The following is a 22,411-nucleotide window of genomic DNA, read 5'->3' as shown; positions in this document are numbered from 1 at the left end:
ACTTGAACCTCCTCTTAAACTGCCCTTCCTCTCATATCAGCACAACTAAAGAACGCTGCTTTGAACTCCTTTATATATTGTGTACACACACACATACACATACACATACCAACTCCAAATGCTTGCGCCTACCAACACAAACAGTATACACACAAACACACACACACACACAAAACTAAACAAAGATTGCAGAAAATCCATCAATATGTTCATGTTTTTGGAGAGGATGATGACTGTAAAAAGAGTATGTAGTGTAAAAAAAAGTTTAAAAAAATAAAAAATAAAGAAATATTGACATAGTAGACAGCTGGTAAACATGCGCAGAGATGGCCTCTGTTCTCCTAAGTCCGCCTAGAAATGAATGGCATAACCTTTCAGGCCTTGTTTTGAGAGGGCGTGGCCAAACACCACATTGCATGCTAGAATGGTAGATCCTTATAGATAATCTATGGCTTGACCTCTCCTTGCCTTCCTCTTCTTTCACCCTGTCTTCCCTCTATCTCTCTCTCTCTCTCTCTCTCTCTCTGTCATTTCCTGCTGTATTCCCACCTTGCCTGCTGTTGTGTTCTCCATGCCTATCTCAGTCTTTCATTCCTCTTTTTTTGTAGCCTAGTTTTTACTTTTTTTGTTTTACAAATGTGCATGCACAAGCATCACTAAATTGTTGATGTTTTTAAAAGAATATTTTGTTGCTGAGGCCATGCAAAGTGTTTTGAATATTGCCCTTATATGTGGAAAATGTCTTCTGAATGCTTTACATAATTTCTGCTGTAAAATGAAATCAGAATAAAAAGAAAATTTGCACTTTAACCTATTGCTTATTTGCCTGATATTCATTCCTCAAATGGTTTATAAAAATAGGGTGTAAGATGTCTTGTTCTACTTGCCATAGGCTACAAGCTTTCTGGCGAGCAGCAGGCTTTTCAGGCTGCAGGGAAAAATCTGCAATATGGTATACCCCAAGAATTGTTAGAATAGAGGAGCCTATAACTCCCTTTTAAGGACATCACAGTTCCCTGTAAAGACATTTTTGTAAATCTAATTTAAAATTGTATTTATTGTGTGTTGTGCAGTGGCTTGCACATTCTCTAACACAATATTTCTGGAATAAAATGCCCACTTTGAAAAGCAAGTGGCATGTTATTAAAGGTTTGGGGTGGGGATGCATTAGTCATGGCTAACCTGGATGGTGGTGCTCTAAAGTGAAGGGAAATCTTGGTGAAAGCTTTGCATTATTGTTAGTCTGATAATAGATATAGGATAGGCCCATGGAAATGGGTTATGAGGTGTTAGTGTTCTATAAAGGTCCATAATGACAGCCCAGTTTAAACAATACTTTACCTGTTTTAAGAAATTTTACAATTTTATAAAGAAAGGTGTCAACGACAGTATTCAAAATAATTGGTTTGTCCATTAATTTCGCCTTTGCGGGTCACGCATATAAATTAACTTTATACATATAAATTTAAATTGTTTAAGCATAGTTAATTATGTTGTCGTGAAGTTTAAGGTGTGCGGTAAAATACAGGAACGAAACACCGGGATTGGACTCAGACCGCATGACCGTGTGGAACAAGTATCAGGCCTGCCGGAAAATTACGGGTATACTTACGTCACGTGAATTTCTTTTCTTTTTTTTTTTTTCTTTCTTTTTTTTTACCGTAAAAATGTTGTTTACCTTTTTCGATGATGTATAAAACGATCCAAAATGTGCCTCGACCAGTCTTTCGACCATGAAGACTTTCCAGTTATAATTTAAGTCAACAAAATTATTATTATTATTTATTTATTCATTTATTTTGTTAATCTTGTTTTTAAAAAAAAAAAGCAGAGCTCATCTCAGTGTGCATCGCCTGCCAAATCCACGGTAATTACGGTAGTAAGCGGAAATGCCGTAAGATTCGCAGCTGATATAAGGACGTGGTTCGTTCCGGTGAAAAGTGGGTTTCGCTGTTTGAAGACAGACGGTATTAGACTAGGATTTATTATGTTCTAATCAACCAATGTGTTTAGGACTAGATGATTTAATTTGATAAGACAATGAGACCTTTGTGTTTTCCCTCCGAGAACTGGGCAATGTAACGCCTTCTCCCGCTGCCTAGCTCTCCATCGACTGAGGTAACAATGCAGGCCTAGCTAGCAGCTAACGGTAGCTAGCGGAAGCTAATCGGATAACGCTGGTCCAGCAGACTGCAGTGGCATTTAAACCTTGGACGAAGCCGTTTTTCGACGCTGTAATAACACCCGATCCGGTATGTCACAACTGTTTCGGTATTCTGTGTTGCTTTTCACGCAGTTTATGTAATTTAACCTTATTTATGTTGAGATTAGCCGCTAATTATTTAACGGCATATTTTCAGAAAGTTGAAGCGTTAGCTTGTTAGAAGGAGCGAGTTAAGTAACGTTACCCTTTTGATTTGGTTTTAGGAGTCCGTCTGTGTCCAGCAAAGTGACAGCTAGAAGTATGATCCGTTTAATTATCTGGTAGATATATTGTCATATTTGTTTAACAGTGGCGATCACGGCTTAACTTCTACCACATTTGCCACACTGGCAGCGTCTAAAGTTATTTTCACTTGATTTTTCTCGTAACTGGAAACTGTAGCTCATGAGTTTCGTATGAATCAGACTTACCAGAATCTGCTCAACCTTACATTTAGGATCCCAGTTTGACAGTGCATAGAGACACTGCCTGAGCTGTCCTAGATGTGGCTTAATGTATATAGTCAAGTAATGGCATACACGTTTATTTAAGTTTTTTTTTTTTTTTTTTTTTTTTTTTTGGTAGTATTTACTTTGAAATACAATATAAGTACTTTACATCAGAAAAAATACAGCCTGGTTCCAAACACTTAACTTCCCCGCATTCCGGTTTCCACCCCACCCAAGCAAAAAAAGAGAGGTCAACCAAAATAGAAAGGGCCTTTCTTAGACAGAAGAAGAATATATACACATACAGTCAAAGACATATGTACACATTTAGACACACAAAAAAAGCCACACTCTTTCTCTCTGTGCTTATGTCTTTGGGAACAATTAAATCTCTCCCTTAGATTTTACTCAGGGTTGAAGAACAGGGAGATGGTATGTGGAGTGTAATGACTGCCGACACAGAGTTGCACCACTGGTGAAATATGCTTCCTTACTTTGTCTTCTAGCTACTGAGAATAATTTGCCGTTCAGTCTTTATTGCCATCTGAGTTAGCGCTGAAACAATTAGTCGATCAACTGAACATTAAATTGTAGTGTATCTTGATAATTGATTAATCAGTTTTCAAGCAGAAATGCAAAAAATGCAATGATTCTAGCAGGTATAATTTACCATTTTCTTTTCTTTCTGACATTTTATAGACAAAAAAACTAATCAGCCGATCGAAGACATAATCAGCAGTCTACTCATTAATGACAATCATTATTAGTTATAGCTCTTGGAGCATGTCCACAGTGTATGTAGCAACCTACACTCATTACCCCTTCATTTCCAACGAGTCACAGAATCTTTTCAACTGATTAAATATTGTTTAAAGTTTTTGTTGCTGTTAATGGTATTGGATTTTTTTAAACTCATTTACCAATTTATAGGTGCACCTAGCTAAAACTGAAATCTAATACAACAGTCAATAAATCGTACCCTCATGAAGGTTATATATTTTTCAGTTTAAGTTTTCAATGAGTGATTAATCTGCTGGTTATTTTCTTGATTCATTGTTTAGTCTATAAAATGTCAAGAAACAGTGGGAAAATGGCTATTAATATTTACCAGAACCCAGGGTGACATCTTCAGACCTCTTGTTTTCTCTGACCAATCGGTCCAAAACCCCAAAATATTCATTTTAAAGGGCAATTCCTCACATTTCTATAATAGTTGCTGGTTAATTCTCAGTAAATCGACTAGTTGATCAATCAGCTAACTGTTAGCTCTTGTTTTTTTTGTTGAAAGTGTTCTATAGAGGTGTCCAACTCTATGGTCATTTTGGAGTCTGTAGTTTGTGTTCCAGTTGACATGTGTTACATTCTACTTAGAGGTGATTAATATTTAATCTACACTCACTCATGTAAATGGAATGGACTTGTATTTGACTGCATTATTTTTAGTTAACTCAACCTCATAAGCTGAATGATTATAGCAATTCAGTATATACACATTGATTGTAAGGTTTATTTATGATTGTATTATTGTTGTTAATGTAATCTTTTTAAGCTTTGTTTTTTTTTTTTTTTTTTTTAAGTAGTTTAGGTTATTTTTAGTACATCTATCTAACTCTCATCAATCTCTTATCAGCTATGAGCTCGCAGCTGCAGGTCTTCTCTCCCCCCTCGATCTCCTCCAGTGCCTTTTGCCGTGTTAAGAAGCTGAAAGTGGAGAGCAATGTTTGGGATGTGTCCACCACTGAAGCTTACAGCTCCATAGCAGGCCAGTCAGCATACACCTTCACACCTGCAATGGCTGTGCCACCCTTCGCACCATCCCTGGTTTTCCCACCTGCAGCTCCTGGCTCCAGGGGTCAAGTGGTTGTGCGGGCAGCTGATAGCACTGGCAGTCTTCCCCGTGGTTCCAGTCGGCGTGTCACTGAGCAGGCGACGTCCTCCTCCTATGTGCATGCTGAGACATCCTCTGAAACGAGAGGGCACAGGCACGGGCAGAAGAGAAAGATCGAGGAGGCCAGTGAGGGCAGTGGGAGTGGATGTGGCAGTGTCCAAATATTAGAGGAGCTCTCAGCCCCTGCAGCCACTTACTCCACCCGTACGGGTGGCGGTGGAGGAGGAGGCACAGGCCAGTCTATACCCCACTCAGCTCCAACCACCAAGAGCAGTAGCTCCAATGGGGAAGGAGATTACCAGCTAGTACAGCATGAGATCCTCTGCTCGGTGTCCTGTAGCTACGAAGTGCTGGAGTTCCTGGGAAGAGGCACGTTTGGACAAGTAGCCAAGTGCTGGAAGAGGGGCACCAATGAGATTGTGGCCATCAAGATCCTGAAAAACCATCCTTCGTATGCTCGCCAGGGCCAAATTGAGGTAACCAGACATCATTTTGTTGATAAAATATTTGTTTATCCTGCTTTGATAGCAAACCTACCTGTACAGTTGTTACTGCTTTTGACAACCCTGGCAGAGAGCTTTTTGTCTCGCAGCTTTTTGACTCCAGTGGTCAAGCACTTTGATAATGTGAAATAGTTGTACATAAGTTATTGATTCATGCCCCCAAAATGCTCCCTACATAACAGTCCAGTACAAGACAAATGTATCATGGTTGACTGACCCAAGACTTACTTTAATTGAGAAAATATCTAAGAATATGCTCATTTTTGTTGTTTATTATCAAAAGCCAGTTTATCAATGCTGTGTTCCCCTGTGCCATAGCCTCCATATGTGTTTGAAATGATCAGTTACACTGTAAAACTAGGATTACAGTGTGGTGTTAACATGGGCTCCACCTTACCTGGAGATGCCGCACAGATGTGTTGTTATTGGTTAGGGCCTTTAAACTGACATGCGCCTTACATGAATGAAATTTTCAAATTCGCCCAATGAAAGCTGCCGCCACTGTAACAGACACGTACATACAGTATAATAGCTTTATTATGCAGTTCATTGCTCCTGCATTTCAGGGTGTGAAATGTCTGTGCACCAGCATTTATGGGTAAGTTACATGGGGTTGTTTCTTTCTCTTTCATAGGTGGGCATCCTGAATCGGCTGAGTGCAGAGAACGCAGATGAGTACAACTTTGTGCGTTCATATGAATGCTTCCAACACAAGGGTCACACATGCCTGGTGTTTGAGATGCTGGAACAGAACCTATATGACTTTCTCAAGCACAGCAAGTTCAGCCCACTCCCCCTACGGCACATCAGACCCATCCTACAGCAGGTTGGCAAAATTCATATTTTTTAACTTTGACCAGTGACATAAGTTATCATGTAATTACCTATTACACTATTCCTTCTGTTTTGTTTTTGTTAATGTAAACTTTAAATGTGAAAACTGGCCTGTTTTCATTCTTAGTATTGTACATGTAGATTGACATTTGTGTGTTTGTATCTTTAGGTGGCTACAGCGCTAATGAAGTTGAAGAGCCTGGGTCTGATTCATGCAGACCTAAAGCCTGAGAACATCATGCTGGTCGACCCTCTTAGACAGCCCTACAGGGTGAAGGTCATTGACTTCGGCTCAGCAAGTCACGTGTCCAAGGCTGTCTGCTCAACCTACTTACAGTCTCGCTACTACAGGTTGGTGGCAAGAAATTCAGCTGTGCTTTGTTAACCTAAATACACCATGCCTTGTAATCTTAGGTGCATGAGTGCCGACAAATAAGCCATGTTTTTATGATACAACTTTATAGCTCAGTCGGATTTCTTTGGTACTAGTCTTTTAATCTTCTCTTTGCTGTTTAGGGCTCCAGAGATCATTTTGGGTTTGCCATTCTGTGAGGCCATTGACATGTGGTCTTTGGGCTGTGTGATAGCTGAGCTGTTTCTGGGTTGGCCTCTCTACCCTGGAGCCTCTGAGTACGACCAGGTCAGTACTAATACTAGTGTTTCCCGGGCCTTGTCTGTGGACGAGGAAGAAGCTCAAATTGTAAAGGCTAACCTATGAGACAGAATTAAGGCTGCAAGTTGTTTGTTGGTAGCAGGTCATGGAAGCACTGCAGGTGCTTTGTATAAACACGCATTGCTATAAGCCAGGAGATACTACAGTGCTGCAGAAGAACAAGCATGACTACAAACTGTAAGGGTGTTGCAGTTAATCAGTTCATTTTAGTCATATCCATGGTACAAACTGTTCTGTGTCTTGTTACAGATACGTTACATTTCCCAGACTCAAGGCCTACCAGCGGAGTACCTACTGAGCGCCGGCACTAAGACCAGCCGCTTCTTCAATCGAGGCCCTGACTCCAGCTACCCACTCTGGAGGCTAAAGGTGAATAAAACCACATATAAAATTGTGCTGAGTATCTGCTAATTAAGCAGGCTTTAAAGGTTTATTCAGGTTATCTGAAAACAGCTAAATATGTCAAAATGTAAAGAAGTCTTGATGATCACTATGATGTGTTCTTTGTTTTTTGTTTTTTTTGTTTTTTTTTTGTTTAGTTTTTTTAATTTGAGTTGAACCCACATCATTTAAATAATTTTTTGGGCGTATACTTTTTGCTCAAAAGATAAATAAACATTGTATTATTTTTTTCTAGACCCCAGCGGAGCATGAAATGGAGATGGGCATCAAGTCCAAGGAGGCTCGGAAGTATATATTCAACTGTCTGGATGACATGATGCAGGTAGATGGCAATTTTTCACATTACATTTAATGTAGTGCACTAAGTTTTTGTACGTCATACACTGATTTTTTTACACTGTACACACATACTGAAATGCACAAAGCAGGAAATCACATTTACCTACACCTGAGATTGATTGTTTGACCCATCTGGGACTTATTTTGTGAATTCCAGGTCAACCTGTCATCTCATTTGGAGGGAACGGACATGTTGGCTGAGAAAGCTGATAGACGAGAGTTTATAGACCTCTTGAAGCGGATGCTCCGTCTGGATGCAGACAAAAGGATCACACCTACAAAAACTCTGGGTCACCCCTTTGTCACGATGAGCCACCTCATGGATTACCCCCACAGCTCCCAGTAAGTGTGTGTGTGCTTATGCACATATGTTGGTTTAGATGAGCGTTTATTGAAGCGAATAGCTGAAACGGTGTTACTCGATCCTCTTCAGTGTGAAGTCGTGCTTCCAAAACATGGAGATCTGCAAGCGCCGGAGCTCCTATGACAGTGGCAAATCCTTGTACTCCACCAATGCTGTCCCCAGTGCTGCAGCAGGCAACCTCACCGTTACCTTCAGTAGCCAACTCAACCAGCACAACCAGGTACGATCCATATCTTCACCATAAATTCTTAGGCTAGTGTACACAAGGGTCCTCTATTGTCCATGTGACGTAAATTTTGTCATCAGAGGGTACATGCAAGGCTCTGTGGGGATGTCCTTGTACTTTCCACTTTGTTGTGTCTGCACGGCCACTACACCACATGGGCACCACCTGCGCTGCAAAACCACAATGCACGCTGAATTTGAAGAGAGGCTGTGTGAAGAGGTCCGGCACCTGTACAATTCATCTTTCAAACAATATAAAGCTGATCAAATGTACAATAATTCGCGGAGGAGAATTGCCCGGACTTTGCGAAAAGAATGTCCGTGTTGGCGGAAGTGGAAAGATTTAAGAGACAGATTTGTGAAGGCAAGGAAGAAGCTGGAGGGAAGAAATAGTGCCTCAGGTTGGAATGTTTCTGTTCCCCCAATTGTTTATGGGACCAGGACTCCAACTTTCCAGTACACGTAATGTGAATGAAATATGAAGTTATGCCCATTATGTTAGGGTTATGTTGGGTAACTTAGATCATTTTCTTTTAGATGTTTTAGATTTTATGGACTAAAAGATCCCCCATGCAAATATACAGTAGAAAGAGTCATTATTTGATGTTAAGTAGGTAATGAAAGACCAAGATAATTACAATGTCCTATTTGCAAGTCGACTTAAAACTGTCTGTCTCTCCAAAAATCAGAGTCTGGAATATATGCAGCACTCTAGAGTTCAAAAGCAGCAGTAACACCTGATATGACCTCTATGTGTACAACATTGTGTGAGCTCCAGTCCATTGGCTGGCCAAAAATCCTCCACCAGGATGCCATGATGCCGAAGGTGTTCTCCATGATCCTTTGGGCGCAGGAATGTCAGTAGTAGTACACTTGCTGTTCTGTCATGAGGTTGGAGCCTTCAGATCCTTTACTCTAGTAAAAGTAGCAATACCACACTGTGAAAATACTCCACTACTTAGTTACATTCCACCACTGGTGACAGGGCTATATAAACACTCAGATCAGCTCCAACTTCAGCATGTTGTTGTAATACAACCTCTATTACTGCAAAATACCATTTTATAAATCAATTATAAACGCTGATAAAAAGATTTTACCTGAGAGTGGGCGCATAAGATTTGGGTACAGTGGGAAAGCTGCATCTGTGACAAACACATGTGGGCTGATGACATTGGTGCCTGGCAATGTGGCTGTTCCTGGCAGCTCCAGAGTCCCGTTAAGTAGCTTAGACCCAAAACTGCTTTCCTTGAAGGTACCTCCCATCACTTTCACCTCCATAGGCCCCCTCATCCACCATCGTTAAACCGTAATGGGCAACACATGCAGCCACCGGAACAAGTTAGTGACTCTCCGTATAATCCCTACCGTGATGCTTCTTGTCGATGGCGCCAAAGGCATATTGGCAAGTTCCAGATTGTCCAGAAATGCTGTGTAATTATCCTCGATACAGTGCAGTAGCTAAATAGCATAAAGTCACTGCTAACCTTTCCAACACAGTGATCAGAGCTCTTTTGTGTTCTCTGGTTTTGGGCGTGTTCACTGATGCTGCAGGCCAGAAAATCAAATTTGGCAGAGGACATTCAAAAGTATTGATGGTGCTTCTCCTTGTCCGTTGCGGGCATTTCCTGCACCAACATGCCGAACTCTTTGTCTTGGGTCCTTTTGTCATTGAGTGACTGTACCACACCACTTCCTCCTTTCTGCGCTTTCTTTTTTTTTTGTGTGATTGTGCTAAGTAGAATGCATCAGTGGTGTCTGCAGCTGTTCATGTGCCTAACTCCTCTAGTAATAATCAGTTTTGTTTTTAATTCTATAACAGGTGCCTTCTGCAGGGGGAGCGGTGCCTTTGCTGAACTACCAGCCAGCTCTGTACCAGCAGGCGACCATCAACATTCCCGGGCTGGCTCAACAGAGTGTCCCGATTCCAACGCGTCCTGCTGGGTTGTGTAGCCAGACAGAACCCTTCCAGCAGACTCTCATTGTCTGCCCACCCTCCACTATTCAAGGTAAAGGATACAGTTGCATTCAGACTGAAAACGGGCGAAACAGCCCAAGGGGCTTCAGTGTGGTCATGTTTGAAGGCGTATCAAACACCAAGAAACCTCATGGTGGTTTATTATTCAGAAGGATATCTTGAGATCCTCCACGCTGATTTTTGTCGGGCTGTCTCCGTCAGCATTTTGATAATTGTATCATTTGTTTTATTTACCTTTTTTTTTTAAATTACATCATCCCTTGAACTGGTTATATGTCTACAAGGATATTGAAGAATCAGAACCTGATTAAGATATATATGTGCCATAATATCCCCCTTTGTCTTGGCATAACCCTGCTCACACATTCAGGTTTCTATAACCAGGAATACTTAGAAACACCTATCGTTAAGGGATACCTTTTGTGTAAACATACTCTGTGACATGTTTTTCATCAGTATTCTGTGATTATTTGTTGACATTGTTAATGTGGGATTGTCCATTTCCAGGGCTACAGCCATCCAGTAAGAGTTCCAGTTTCCCTGTGAGGATGGAGAGCTCTGTACCTATAGTACCTCAGAACCAATCTGCTCAGTCGTTGCAGATCCAGCCAAGTATGCTCACACAGGTAAGGGTTTGTGTAGTGTATGCGTGGGCAAATTTCAAGTGGCTGTGAAGGCCACATCGGCAGTCTATCTCAATGGGTCGGCGCACGTCAGCTGACCTTCCTCTCAACCAGGATTGTTCGATCCCCTGCTATGTTTAGTGAACTGGCATTTGTCTCCGAGATGGGAATGAATTTAATGATACTGACTTTTCAAATGTCATATAACCAACTCTCCAAAAAGAGAGAGAGAATAAAGAAATAAGAGAGTAAGATGTGAGAGGGATGGAGAAAGATGAACAAAGAGAGTGCACACGTATGACTTATGAGAAAGAGGGAGTGTTTTTGTGGACAAATGGAGGCAAACTGAAACGTAACTATTATTGTGTAATTTTTCGGTGATTTTTGGTTATTCCGTGTATCGCTGTGTCAATGTAATGTATGGAACTACCCTTCAGACTGGAGCCTCGGCTAATATTGACAACCAGAGTGACCGACGACTCATCTGAATGAGTCCCAACTTTGATGAACGTGCATTGAGAGTAGACCTGCGTCATATGCACGTCTCCGGTAGGAGGAGAGCAGAAGCTGAATGTAGGAAAGGGGGGTTTAGATTTATCACATTAGGTTTGTCTATTTACAGCATTATACAATTTTCATTATACACCATTCACCTTCTGTGAATACAGATGCAACTTTAATTTCATTTACAGCAGTTCCACACAGATTTCTTTGACACACTGCACATGAGCACATGTTTTGTCATCCATCCATCAGTAACCTAAACACAAGGTTGCTGTAGAAAATCTGGCAACATCCATGAATGATACTGTGTCATTAGAACCAAGCTGAGAGCAGAGGTTGCCCAGTTTTGCTCATTCATGGATAAACTGAGTGCAGCCAGAAAGTCTCCCTGTTAGAGTTCTCCTTTCATACCCCCCCCCCCCCTCATGCCTGCAGAGTTGGCCAAGGTTTGGTGGGATGGATAATGTTCTTGAATAAAAAGGTTTACTTTCAGTGGCGATGTTTGTTATTTCAGTGTATTAACACGACTGACTTTTGAAATAACAGAAGACATAGCGACATAGTCAAAACTGTTTTTGTTGTTTGTGTTTCTGCTGATTGCATCCTGCCTTGGATTTACTTCCAAAACTGATTGGACTGTCACTCTCAGGCCTCTTATTCCCAGTCTCCTATCTGGGATAGAGGCCAGATGTGTAGTGCGGCAGACTCATCTGGCACAAAAAGCTAGTTAATTGCCATTTGCTAAAATTTGGAATAATTGCTGCACCCTGCAGAGGTCAGGTGTCCAGATGGCCAGTGGTACAAGTGTGCATCTCGTGTGGAGCCGTTTTTATCCGCTCCGTCCCTTCTTCTAAATCAGATACAGCCGCGAAGGACTTAACTTTTCATCCTACCCTAACACTGCCCTCCCCTATCCTCCCTCCCTCCCTCCCTCCAGGGTTCCTGCACACCCCTGATGGTGGCCACCCTGCACCCACCCTCAGCAGGCATAGGCCCCCAGTATTCTCTGCCCCTCGGGCTGGGCACCGGGGTGGGTCGGCCCACCCTCCTGGAGCACACAGCCACAGTGCTGGTAAAGCAACAATGACATCCCTGAAGAAAGCCATGCACATGCACACTCCCTCTACCACTAACAATGCCATCTCTCTCCTGCCCCACTTTTCCTTTTCTTTTCATTTGTTTGCATTTTTTCCTCTCCCTCCGTGCCACATGTTGTATGGGGATAGTCTTTATGTATCATAATTCTACATTCTCCCTCCTGACATGTGGACTTGTCATGGTTGTCAGAATCATGGTCAGTCAATGCTTATTAATAGGAAATTCAAACCCTTTGTTTTAATGTTTCTTTATCACCATTATCATTCATGGTGTTCATGTTTTTAAAATTCCCCTTTGTGACATTACATCAGAATCGACACAATTTACAATCTCTCCCCTCCAGATAACACCCTCTCCCCATACCATTCACACACTCTCATTCCCTCCCCCAGTCTTTCCCCATAGGTGTGCTGAGGGCATGGAGCGCATGTGTTGCTGAGTTGGTCTGCGCTTTGCTTGCAGCTTCTCTTGTCCTGTCCATCCTTGATTGCAGCAGAGGAGGTCGCAGCAACAAAGCTCACTAAAATCCATATTCAACAGCCTGACTCTGACACACATCTTTTGTTTCAGCCCCAGAACATGTGGCATGCCTTTTCCCGAGACAGTTTATCAGCAGACTGTTCGGCATCAATGAACTAAACTAATCTCTCTCTTCAGTGTTTCTTCTTTAACAGGCACAATGGTTCTGTGTATACTTGTCTTTATACCTGATCTGACTGTTTACAGTGTTTCATTGTCCTTGCTTTGCATGATATCATCTTGTGGATTTGTTGCAGGGCTATGCTATAAAAAGGGAATGGCTTGGGAAAGGTTGCTCGCTTATCTAGCTTTGTGCTTTTGCCTGTAGAAGAGATTGCCCATTTTTTTTTGCCTCTTTGTCTTCGGTCTTTGGATTTGTTTCTCAGCATGGCTCAGTTTGTCTGGCCCATTCCAGAAATCAAACAATTTGTGTCGAATCATAAATAGCTGATCCTTGATATTGCACGTTTTGAAGTGTGAGTGTCTGTTATCTTTCTCAGCAGGCCTGGCCAACTGGCACCCAACAAATCCTCATACCATCATCATGGCAGCAGGTCCCAGGCGTGGCCATCCACAGCTCTGCCCACCAATCGAATGTCGCTGAGTCTCCCCTGGAAACACTTCACTCAGATGCTGCCACACAGCAGGGACACAGCTGGAGGTCAGTCAACCAACAACTGCTGTAATCCAGTCTAATATTACTTTTAAGAGAGGATTTATGACATTTGTTTTTAAAATCTCATAATTTGCAGGTAACTAGTATCAAAAGCTGTGTTCGCTTTCCCTTGTGTTGACGTTTCACGTTCTCATTTTACCAGTGGTGTCCACCACTAACATGATTAATCTTTGACCCTAACAGGAGCACAACCCAAGCCAGGACTCAGCAGGAGAGGAAGAAGGTGAAAGCCAGACGTGGAGAGAACAGAAACAGGTTGGCACAGCTCTGCAGTTTATATCTCTGATTTATAATGGTAAACAACTTATATAGAATGAATAGCAAATGATTTTGTACAGAAAATGCTTTTTTTCTTTCTTTTTTTTCCAAGGACAATTCAGTATTTACTTTGTTTCTCTGTCTAGGGGTCTATCCGCTGCATCATTACTCAGCAGTAGTGGCTTGACCCCACCCACTTCCAGCGCCACATTGTCCCAGCCAATCATCATCTCTGACACACCCAGCCCGGCGGTCAGCATCATCACTATTCACAGTGACACAGACACAGAAGATGAGCGCAAGTTCCATCCCGCCAGGTGAGAGGAACTTATGTTTTTTTGTTGTTTTTTTTCCTGAGCATCTCTAACAGGGATTTGAGATTGCTAAGGCTCCCATTGGCACCCCATGTCTTCCATCTTAGGTTCATCAAGGCTAGTCGGAACAACACTGTATCCCAGCACTATCCCACCTGACCAGGATATATTTTCTGCAAGAGCACAGATGAAAGACTAGGCTTGTTTGACTCCATCACGAGAAATAACACTGTTTCTCTGTTTACACAGTGTTGGTCTGAGCCAGCGCACTAATGTTATCAGCTGTGTGACGGTGCACGACTCAGACTCCTCTACCGCCAGCCCCCTGACTCCACTGCCCCGCACACTTAACCCAGCCAGCACCATGTCATCACGTCAAGTCAAGTCTCTGGCAGTGGTGGCACCTTCAGTCAAAACCCAGGCCTCTGAGAGAGGAGCAGCGTCACGTGGACGCTCAGAGACTGGTGAGAGTCACCCCGTGTGCCTTTGTTGTTCGTACGCTGTAACAATAATTTTTGTTTTGGATGAAAAAGTAGCATCATTTAATACCTACGACTTTTAATCCCCAGTGAACTACATGAAGCCGAAGAGATCTAACCGACAGCCGTGCAGTTCGGGGGAGAGCATGGAACGTCACGGACTGGTGCCAAGCCAGTCACACCCCTTAAACCTCAGCCAGGTGAGGCTTCTTTTCTGTTGGTTGTTCTGCATCGTCTGCCGTGGCCTTTAATAACTTTCATGTGCATTTCCATTTAGAAGTTTTGAATGTTTTGATGTGTTGACAAAGAGCTGCATAGAGACAAACACTGCTACTAAGATGAATCGCATTACTTTGGACATCAGTGAGTAGATCAGCTATAAAAGTTTAGGCGGAAAACAAGCTGATGTGTGATAACCAATAGGTCCAACAAGGTTAAACACTCTGTCCAAACTGCAGATGCGCTGATCAAAAACTGCACTTTTTTTCATTATGTCAAGGGGTACAGACTGGAAATTATGTCGCAAACAAAGAGGAACAGTGTTCTTAAGTTGCAAAAGACATCTCCAAAAATAATGATGTTAAAATCTTAGGATGTTTGCACCCGTAGGACTTTAAACCATGACTTTTGTTTTTACCCTTAAAACACACACAAACAAATATTTACAGCAAGGAGTCTTACAACCTTGTTAGTCACTAAGTGCCACAGATATTTACTGTGGCAGAATATTTTACAGTAGAAAAATAAAATTGTCTCTCTTCTATAAAGAGTCCAAAGTGCTCCCTGCTGGACAAACAATGTAATGGCTAATGAGTTTGTAAATGACCTCAAACAGTCTTTCATTATTTATGTACTGCAGTTTCTTTTTTGCACGTCTGCCAACCTGTGTCAGTACCAATATATCTGTGCTAAGACAATACCTGCTGATAATGTTGGCTTGCTCAAAACAGGAGCTTGTCTTAAATGTCTTCATATGCAGTGGTTTCCAAACTAAGGGTTGAGACCAAGTCCGGGGTTGAGAGATACAGCAGGTCCTAGGGGTTGAAAGATGATTAACAGGATAGGAAGAGAAGAAATCAACACCACGGCTCCATACAATCATCTTTTTTTCCTGACTATTTCTCTACTTTCATCCTTGCTTTTTTCATAGTGTAACATTTTTATCTCTTCAGTACTCTCAAAACCAGTGTTCTCTCATTTTGACAAAAATGTGAATTAGTTTAAGTCCGATTTTAGTCATTTGATGTTAGTTAGTTTTAGTCATGTTCTAGTCAACACAAACCAAAGGCATCTTGGTCTAGTTTTCATTAGACATGTTAGTCTCATTTTCATCATACATTTTTAATTTTTAGCTGTCACCATCTTTGTGTACAGTTACCATGGTTACAGGTGTCTCTCGCAAGGTGTCCATGCCACTCTGCTCTACAGTAGCACAGACTGACTCACCTCAGTAAATCCACATTTCCGAGCTCCGTCTGTTTGAACAGAGCTACTCTCTCTCATCTAATCTGGTACAGTTGTTCCCGCTAATGTGGCGTCACTGCAGCTACTCGGGCTGTTCACTGCGCAAGTGTTTGTTTGCTGCTTTTGAATATTCCCACTTGACAGTGAGTCAGTCAGAGGCTGGATTCACTCACTTGTTTACTAAAATACTGTTCATTCACTGGGTCTAGTATGAGAGGAGACGCTATATCATTGGATAACATCAATGCTGAGATGTTTGTTTTTGCGAACCTCTAGAGGACATTAGATGGACCACCAACATTAATCTAGAACTTACGCACACCTCCTGATAGCCGACTGAAAGTAACATTAACGCTACCTCCCCATCCACCAGCACTTGATAGTTACATTAGCGTACTTTTCTCTAAATCCTGGTGTGCTGCCTGTATGTTTTCGTAGCTTGTCTCAGCTGTTTTGTTACCACCTCTTGTTTAATTTTCAGTGGATTATAGATGAATTTAGTCCATAAATCTGTTTCTTCCATGATCAGGTAACGTCAGGTAATATTACTGACAGACACATAACTTTGCAAAGTGTTTCTTATTAATAATAGTCCAAGAGGTCAAGCAGCTAAATCATCCTCTGAACAAGAGAGATTTTGGGCAGCGGAGGAAACTGTTTTAGTAATCAGGAGCTACAGTGTGTGGTTCCGCAGATGCAGGTTGTTAGGAACTTTGCATTAAAATATGTCCATTTTCAAAGGTTACTTCTTATTTAGTTTTAGTCTCAAGTTTTTGTCGTGAGAAAATAAGTTGTCAATGAATATTTTGCGTCAATAGTTTTCAGTAACAATATTTACACTGCTTAAAACTATAGACTAAAGCAAACTGAGAAGGAAACTGTTTTGACTTTGAACCACTCACAACACTCAAACATCTGCAATAAGGGGTCAAATGTAGCAGAGACATAGAGGCTATAAAGAATCACAAGCCAAAAAAGTTGGGAACTACTGTGTAAATCATTAACTTCTTAAATGTCACTAATCTACCGGTGGACTGGTCTTTACAAAACTCATCCTGTGCAGTCAAACTTTGCTCAAATCCACAAAGTTTAATTTTAAGTCTGGTGGAGATCCCAAAGTTTCTAAAGATAACATTTACAGTATACCAGGCTCGGTTTTGGGAAATGCGTCCAAAATGATGCACAAAACATTTAGAATATTCCCACTTGAAGCAATGCAGCCATAACAAACATGTAGTCTAGGGTTTGAAAATTTCACTCATTATAAACACACAGTTTCCTAGAGGAGTTGGAACATGCTATACAGACTTCAGATACACCACTGTCAGACAGTGTGGAATAAGATGATTTTAACAACCTTAAAGCTACTTAAAGGAAAATCAGGGGAGAAGAGTGTATATTAAGGAGTAGAAGTGCTTTCCACCTCTCTTTCCACAACAGAGGTGGATTCCAACTTAAGTGTTTTATAATCACCTCACCAAAAGTATTTGTGATTTTCTGCGTTCTCATTGTTGCATGTATTCATGTGTTACTTCTTGTTAGGTTCAGCCAGTGGTTTCTACATCTCAGGAGCGTTCAGGGGCGTCCCACAGTGACTCATCCCTGCGTCGCCAGCAGACGTTCCCTCCGGCCGTCTCCGCCTCTCACTACAGCTTCCCCGAGGTGTCCGCCCTGTCCTCGGCCTCAGCCCCCGGCCCCGGTCTGTACACCTACCCAGCCTCCACCGCCCTCTCCTCAGCTTCTCAGGCCATGGAGCAGCTGCTGGGCCGTGGTCACAGCAGCCACGGACACTCGCCCTCCGCCTATGCAGCAACATACACCTCAACCTCCTCCTCCAGGAGAGACTCGGCCAGTCGCAGGGATTCCGTCAGTAGTCTGCTGCACGGCCTCCCCGCAGCCTACCAGCATCAGTTCGCCACTGGTTCGCCCTATGTTAGTGTGACGCCCCGGGCCGAGGCTTACAGCGCCTACCAGCTGAGCCCCAGGCGTCTCACACAGTACCCCTACCTATAGGGAGTGACACACACACTTCTAACGAAGAAAAGAAAAAATCTACTTCCCTCACATACTATCACAAAGGGACATTCAAACTGTATCTCTAGTGGAATAACTGTTGGTCACTTATTTGTTTGCTGCTCTTGTCCACAAGGCAGAATTTCACCTCCAACTGTGGACTGTTTTAGTGTTTTTTGAAATGTTCTTTGGTATTATTTGATATCGTATCAGTTTATTTTCCCTTAAATCTTGTTTTAGCTCATATTTTATCCCCATCTTATCCAGATGTATAGTTAAGACATTGTGGTAAATGTATTTTACACCTGTTTATCTTGAGGTTTTGTGTGAAGAGAGATTATCCTCCTGTCACAAGCTGCGATGACACTTTAGGCGAGCTCTTAGACGCCTGGTTCAAGGCTCGTGAAGCTGACAAAGAACGTTGTAAGTCACGAGCCTTGTTAGAAAGTTTTCACACTAATCCAGCGAGGCCCTATGTTTTTAGCTACTATAATTATGACTGTACCTTACCCCTGTCTCCGTTTACTCACAAATATGTCTTTGACTATGTTTAAATTATGATTTCAGTGTGAGGTAAGAAGAGGAATGTCAATGAAGATGTTGAATCAAGAGAAAAGGTGTGGTGAAAACTGTGATGGATACATGTTAATTTAAGTGCACATGTGATAGATTGTTAATGTAGTGACAATGTTTAGGCAGGATTAATCATGTCCTTTTTTAAACTTCATCAACTGAGTGCTGAATGTATTTATGAAGTACAGAGGGAGTGGGATTACCATCCTGAGGAATGACGTGAAAAGTTTGTGTTCAATTGTTTTTTTTTTTTTTTTTTTGTTTAAAAAAATAATAACGTTCTTTTCCTGCTTTCTCTCCTTGAAATATGGGAAATCCAGTTACACGTGGACCGAAAAAATATTCTATATTATCTGTGAATCCTAATTGTGTAGGACCTACTCTTTATGAAAATGGATTTATGGCCAGTTTTTACCGTTTTTATATTGGAAACGCTCGCTAGGAAGTTGTAACAAACTACCCACACTGCTGTACAATGACTGATGGATATAAGAGAATGCAGACTACTGGCTAACAAGCTTTCTGGTCAGTTATGCAGATTCTGATGAGAAGCCACTTGAGCTGTTATGTCTCCCACCACCATTCAATCAAAGGTGATGCTGAGTTTATATCCCCCCAGGAAATGTTTTTTCCTAATACAGATAAGTACAGTTACTCCGTCAGTCTTGTCTGAATTCAGAACAGACATCCAGTAGCTTTAGTGAAAAGAGGTGAATCTTTGGATGGTTTCTGTGGGTCATTAAAGCTTTTCTTTTTTTTCTTTTTTAGTAAATCCTTCCCTGTTGTGTTTGCATCAGTTTTGTGTTGTAATGTCTGAATATTTAATTGTATTTCATCTTAACATAGTGTAGTTAAGAGGCTATTTGTTAGAACTAATTCAGGGAAAAAGGTTTCAGTTCAAATAATCCACTGTCACTGTTTTCAATAAAATAACCACAAATTCACAAAAATAACTAGTTTCATTTTTTTTTTTTTTTTTATTATCAACAAATTTACTGTGAACTAATGATTTCATTTCCCTCATTACCCTGAGCCGAAACTGCTGAGAAAAAATAGATGTCAGTGGTGTTGATACATATTTGTTATCTATATGAGTCACTAACTTTATTCGGCCATCAGTGCTTTTTGTACAGTGGGTGACACGAACGTGCAATAAAACTGAGATAAGAGGCTATTCAGGCCTTTTCCGGGATAACCAAACCAGTAGCAATTGAGCTGCCAATCAGCATAGAGCCATAACCCCTGGACTATTAGTGCTGACAGCAGAACATTAACCAACATCTACAAACCATTGTTTTTATAATTCTTAATCGGGACCTTTTTTAAAGTCAGCATTTTATTACATCAAGCACAATTATGGGTGTAGTTAAACAAATGACTATCACAGCACTTGTTTGTTTACTAATCTAATCTCTTTTACTGTCATGAAATGACACCAATGCACCAACAGGGTGCAATCGCTTACCACGAACGACTTGCACACCGCTGTTTTGCTTGGAAATGTAATATCTCTGAGGGCTAGCCCAGTGTCGGAGCGACACAAAACATCACAAGACAACCGAGTAAAACAAAAGAAACCGCATTTGGCCACTCTTAAACGCTGGTCCATGAAAGACAAAAACCACGTACATGTATTACAGGTTTAATACTGACAATGGCAGGTGGGAGGAACTCAGCATTGTGTTGGCACGGCACGGAGTCTCGTGAAAGTTGTCTGATTGACACCTGGCATGTCATACGTGGGATGGAGAAAGTCAGGATGGGTGCCAATGTTGAAGGTGTCTCCGCCGGTGCAGCGCCCTGAGGACTGGCATTCCATTTCACTGGCAACGTCCCTTCAAATTCTTGATGTATCAGTGTTGCACATTTCCTAAAAGGGTCTTCTTGGCGCCCAAACAGTGTTGGAAAACATAGCTAGGGTATGAGTGTGGCTCTCCAACCAGTCAGAGAGCTTGTTACATTCTGTGGCTAATTTTTTTACCTCGTTTCACCAGCACAAGGCCCAAAGTGTCACTGAAAGGCTGAAAGGAGAAGCTAAATGACCGAGCAAATTGAATATCTAATAGGAAAAGGAGAGCGGGGAGAAATGGAAATGCCCTTTTAAATCACTGATTAATATCTCTTAATTTAATTTGTGAATCCAGTTATTTATTTCTATTTTTAAACTGTATTCTCAAATTGATTTTTTAAAATTCCATTGTTATTTATACACATATTTAATGCCTACCTTTAATGTACAATTAGTTATTAATTAATTGAATGCTTTATTACTATTCCAGTGACTCTTACGGTCCTCCATAGTACTCCCATAGGATCCCATACATTTTAAAAGTCATAAAAATATTAATATAAAATCAACCATTAATGATATCATCAGAAAAAGTAATAGCACATATCTCCTAAACATGATTAACATTTTAGCTGTGAAACCATGTTTCTACCTGCAATTAAAATAATAAAAATAAAATACAATGTTTTAGTTGTTTCTTGATCAAAGAAACCATCCCAGTCAAAATTAAATAAAATAAAATAATATTTACTCAATTAAATTACATTAAATTTACTACACTAACAAATGGAGTTCAACTATGGATATGGATTTATTTTCACTACATTAGATTATACTACATTACCTCAATTGAATTCAATTGATTAAAATAAATTAAATTATATTTACTACATTTATTACACTGTATTTACTCAATTAAATGAATTCAAATAAAATTAGACAATTTAATATAAATTATGATACATACGAATTAAATAGCATGTACTCAAATAAGTTAATATACTCATTACGAGGTCTCAGGTCCTCTACATCATTGTTGCTGTATATTATTGCACTTTAATCAGGCCTTATTGAAGCAGTTTGGGGCAAATTGTTTTAAGTTCTCCAGAGTTTTCTTTTCCAAACTGAAAATAAACTGAACTGAATCAAATGCTAATTTGCAATTTTACAATCTCTGCAGCTCAGCAGGGTTTGTAAAAAGTCACTAACTAAAGAAAGCGTTTTTCAAACAGCTGAAGCATTTTGCCTGTGCAACGCTTTGTTTTTTACTATTTAACCTGAATAAAATGGATCATATAACTGAACAGGTTTATTTGTGATTTCCATCTGACACAGCCAGAGGGACTGAAGGAGCGAAAACTATTCTAACACAAACTGTACCTACCTTTTTACCTCAGGCTAAGAAAAATAAACACTAGAAACTAACCAAGAAATACTTGTGAAAAAGGTTTATCAAAATGCTGCCCATATTTGGTTTCTAAAACATGATTCTTCATGGTCCAAACAGCAACACTTTGTTGAGGTCGAGTTAATTCAACTTAGAATGTCTAGTTTTCATTTCCAGACCACTTTAGAAATGATGAACATGGGTTGTTTTGACTCGAGGTCTTCTGACTTGAAAGGAGGAGTTGAATGAACGAACTGCTGATAGTTCACTCAACTCATTAAATTAAACTTTGGAGGACAAAAAAAAAATAGCATATGAACAGACTTCCCAGCGCAGATTGCTTGAGTTTAAACTCTCCAAGAATCTCCTTTTTTTTTTTGGTAGTTTGAAGAAAACGACCATGATGTAAACTTGTTGTGTGTGTTTGACACTTGCCAAGGTGAGTGATGGTTGCTTCTTTTCATAACACTGAAAACAATTTCAACCATGATGAAGGTTAGTATTTGAATTCAGCCCCTACTCCCCTGCACGTTGAATTCAACCAAGTCACCGGGAGTCATCTTCCTACTGACTCTGGTACAAAATGGCTTCAGCAGCTGCAGCTGGAAGTTCTTCGTGTCAAAGGAAGAACTTACTATGCCGAGAGGATGTGGAAGGAAAGCGGGTCTCCCTGTAACGACCGTCCATTGGACTAAATCGTCGTCTCGACTTCATCTCAAATCAACTGAGCTCCTTTGAATTCTTTCAAACCTCATCAAACGATGCTGAACATTTCAACCTGGGTCCAGTCACCTCACAGGGGAACCCACGCATCCGAGTTGAATGAAGGTAAAATGACCTACAGTGTAACTGACTT

At 40.9% G+C, this 22,411-nt stretch overlaps 1 protein-coding gene across 6 annotated transcripts; it reads left to right on the top strand.

Annotated features, from left to right (window-relative positions):
- Positions 1-1,901: 1,901 nt before the first annotated feature.
- hipk1b (homeodomain interacting protein kinase 1b) lies at positions 1,902-19,318 on the top strand. 6 transcript variants are annotated; one of them, XM_040159558.1, is made up of 19 exons: positions 1,910-1,940; positions 2,103-2,252; positions 4,283-5,016; positions 5,678-5,869; positions 6,047-6,228; positions 6,394-6,517; positions 6,800-6,919; positions 7,188-7,274; positions 7,449-7,633; positions 7,725-7,875; positions 9,703-9,889; positions 10,366-10,484; positions 11,923-12,057; positions 13,103-13,263; positions 13,462-13,533; positions 13,683-13,853; positions 14,100-14,314; positions 14,420-14,529; positions 17,336-19,318. In XM_040159558.1, the coding sequence occupies exons 3-19, from the start codon at positions 4,285-4,287 to the stop codon at positions 17,804-17,806; spliced, it is 3,414 nt and encodes a 1,137-aa protein (XP_040015492.1). In that variant the 5' UTR covers positions 1,910-1,940; positions 2,103-2,252; positions 4,283-4,284; the 3' UTR covers positions 17,807-19,318. The 6 variants fall into 6 exon arrangements, with proteins under 6 accessions (XP_040015494.1, XP_040015490.1, XP_040015496.1 ...); XM_040159557.1 differs by having other exon boundaries at positions 1,926-1,967; XM_040159560.1 differs by having other exon boundaries at positions 1,902-2,252; positions 13,106-13,263.
- Positions 19,319-22,411: the final 3,093 nt, after the last annotated feature.

The sequence above is a fragment of the Xiphias gladius genome, chromosome 21 (genome assembly GCF_016859285.1).
Source record: "Xiphias gladius isolate SHS-SW01 ecotype Sanya breed wild chromosome 21, ASM1685928v1, whole genome shotgun sequence".
Lineage (NCBI taxonomy): Eukaryota > Metazoa > Chordata > Actinopteri > Istiophoriformes > Xiphiidae > Xiphias > Xiphias gladius.
Note: the sequence above shows the minus strand (reverse complement) of the source record. Positions and strands in the feature narration are given on the sequence as shown.

Excerpts from the sequence above, each read along its gene's own strand:
- hipk1b (XM_040159556.1), top strand. The coding sequence starts at position 4,285 with ATGAGCTCGCAGCTGCAGGTCTTCTCTCCCCCCTCGATCTCCTCCAGT. Across the intron at positions 5,017-5,677 it reads CTCGCCAGGGCCAAATTGAG|GTGGGCATCCTGAATCGGCT; the intron begins GTAACCAGACAT and ends TCTCTTTCATAG. Across the intron at positions 13,264-13,461 it reads CAGCAGGGACACAGCTGGAG|GAGCACAACCCAAGCCAGGA; the intron begins GTCAGTCAACCA and ends TGACCCTAACAG.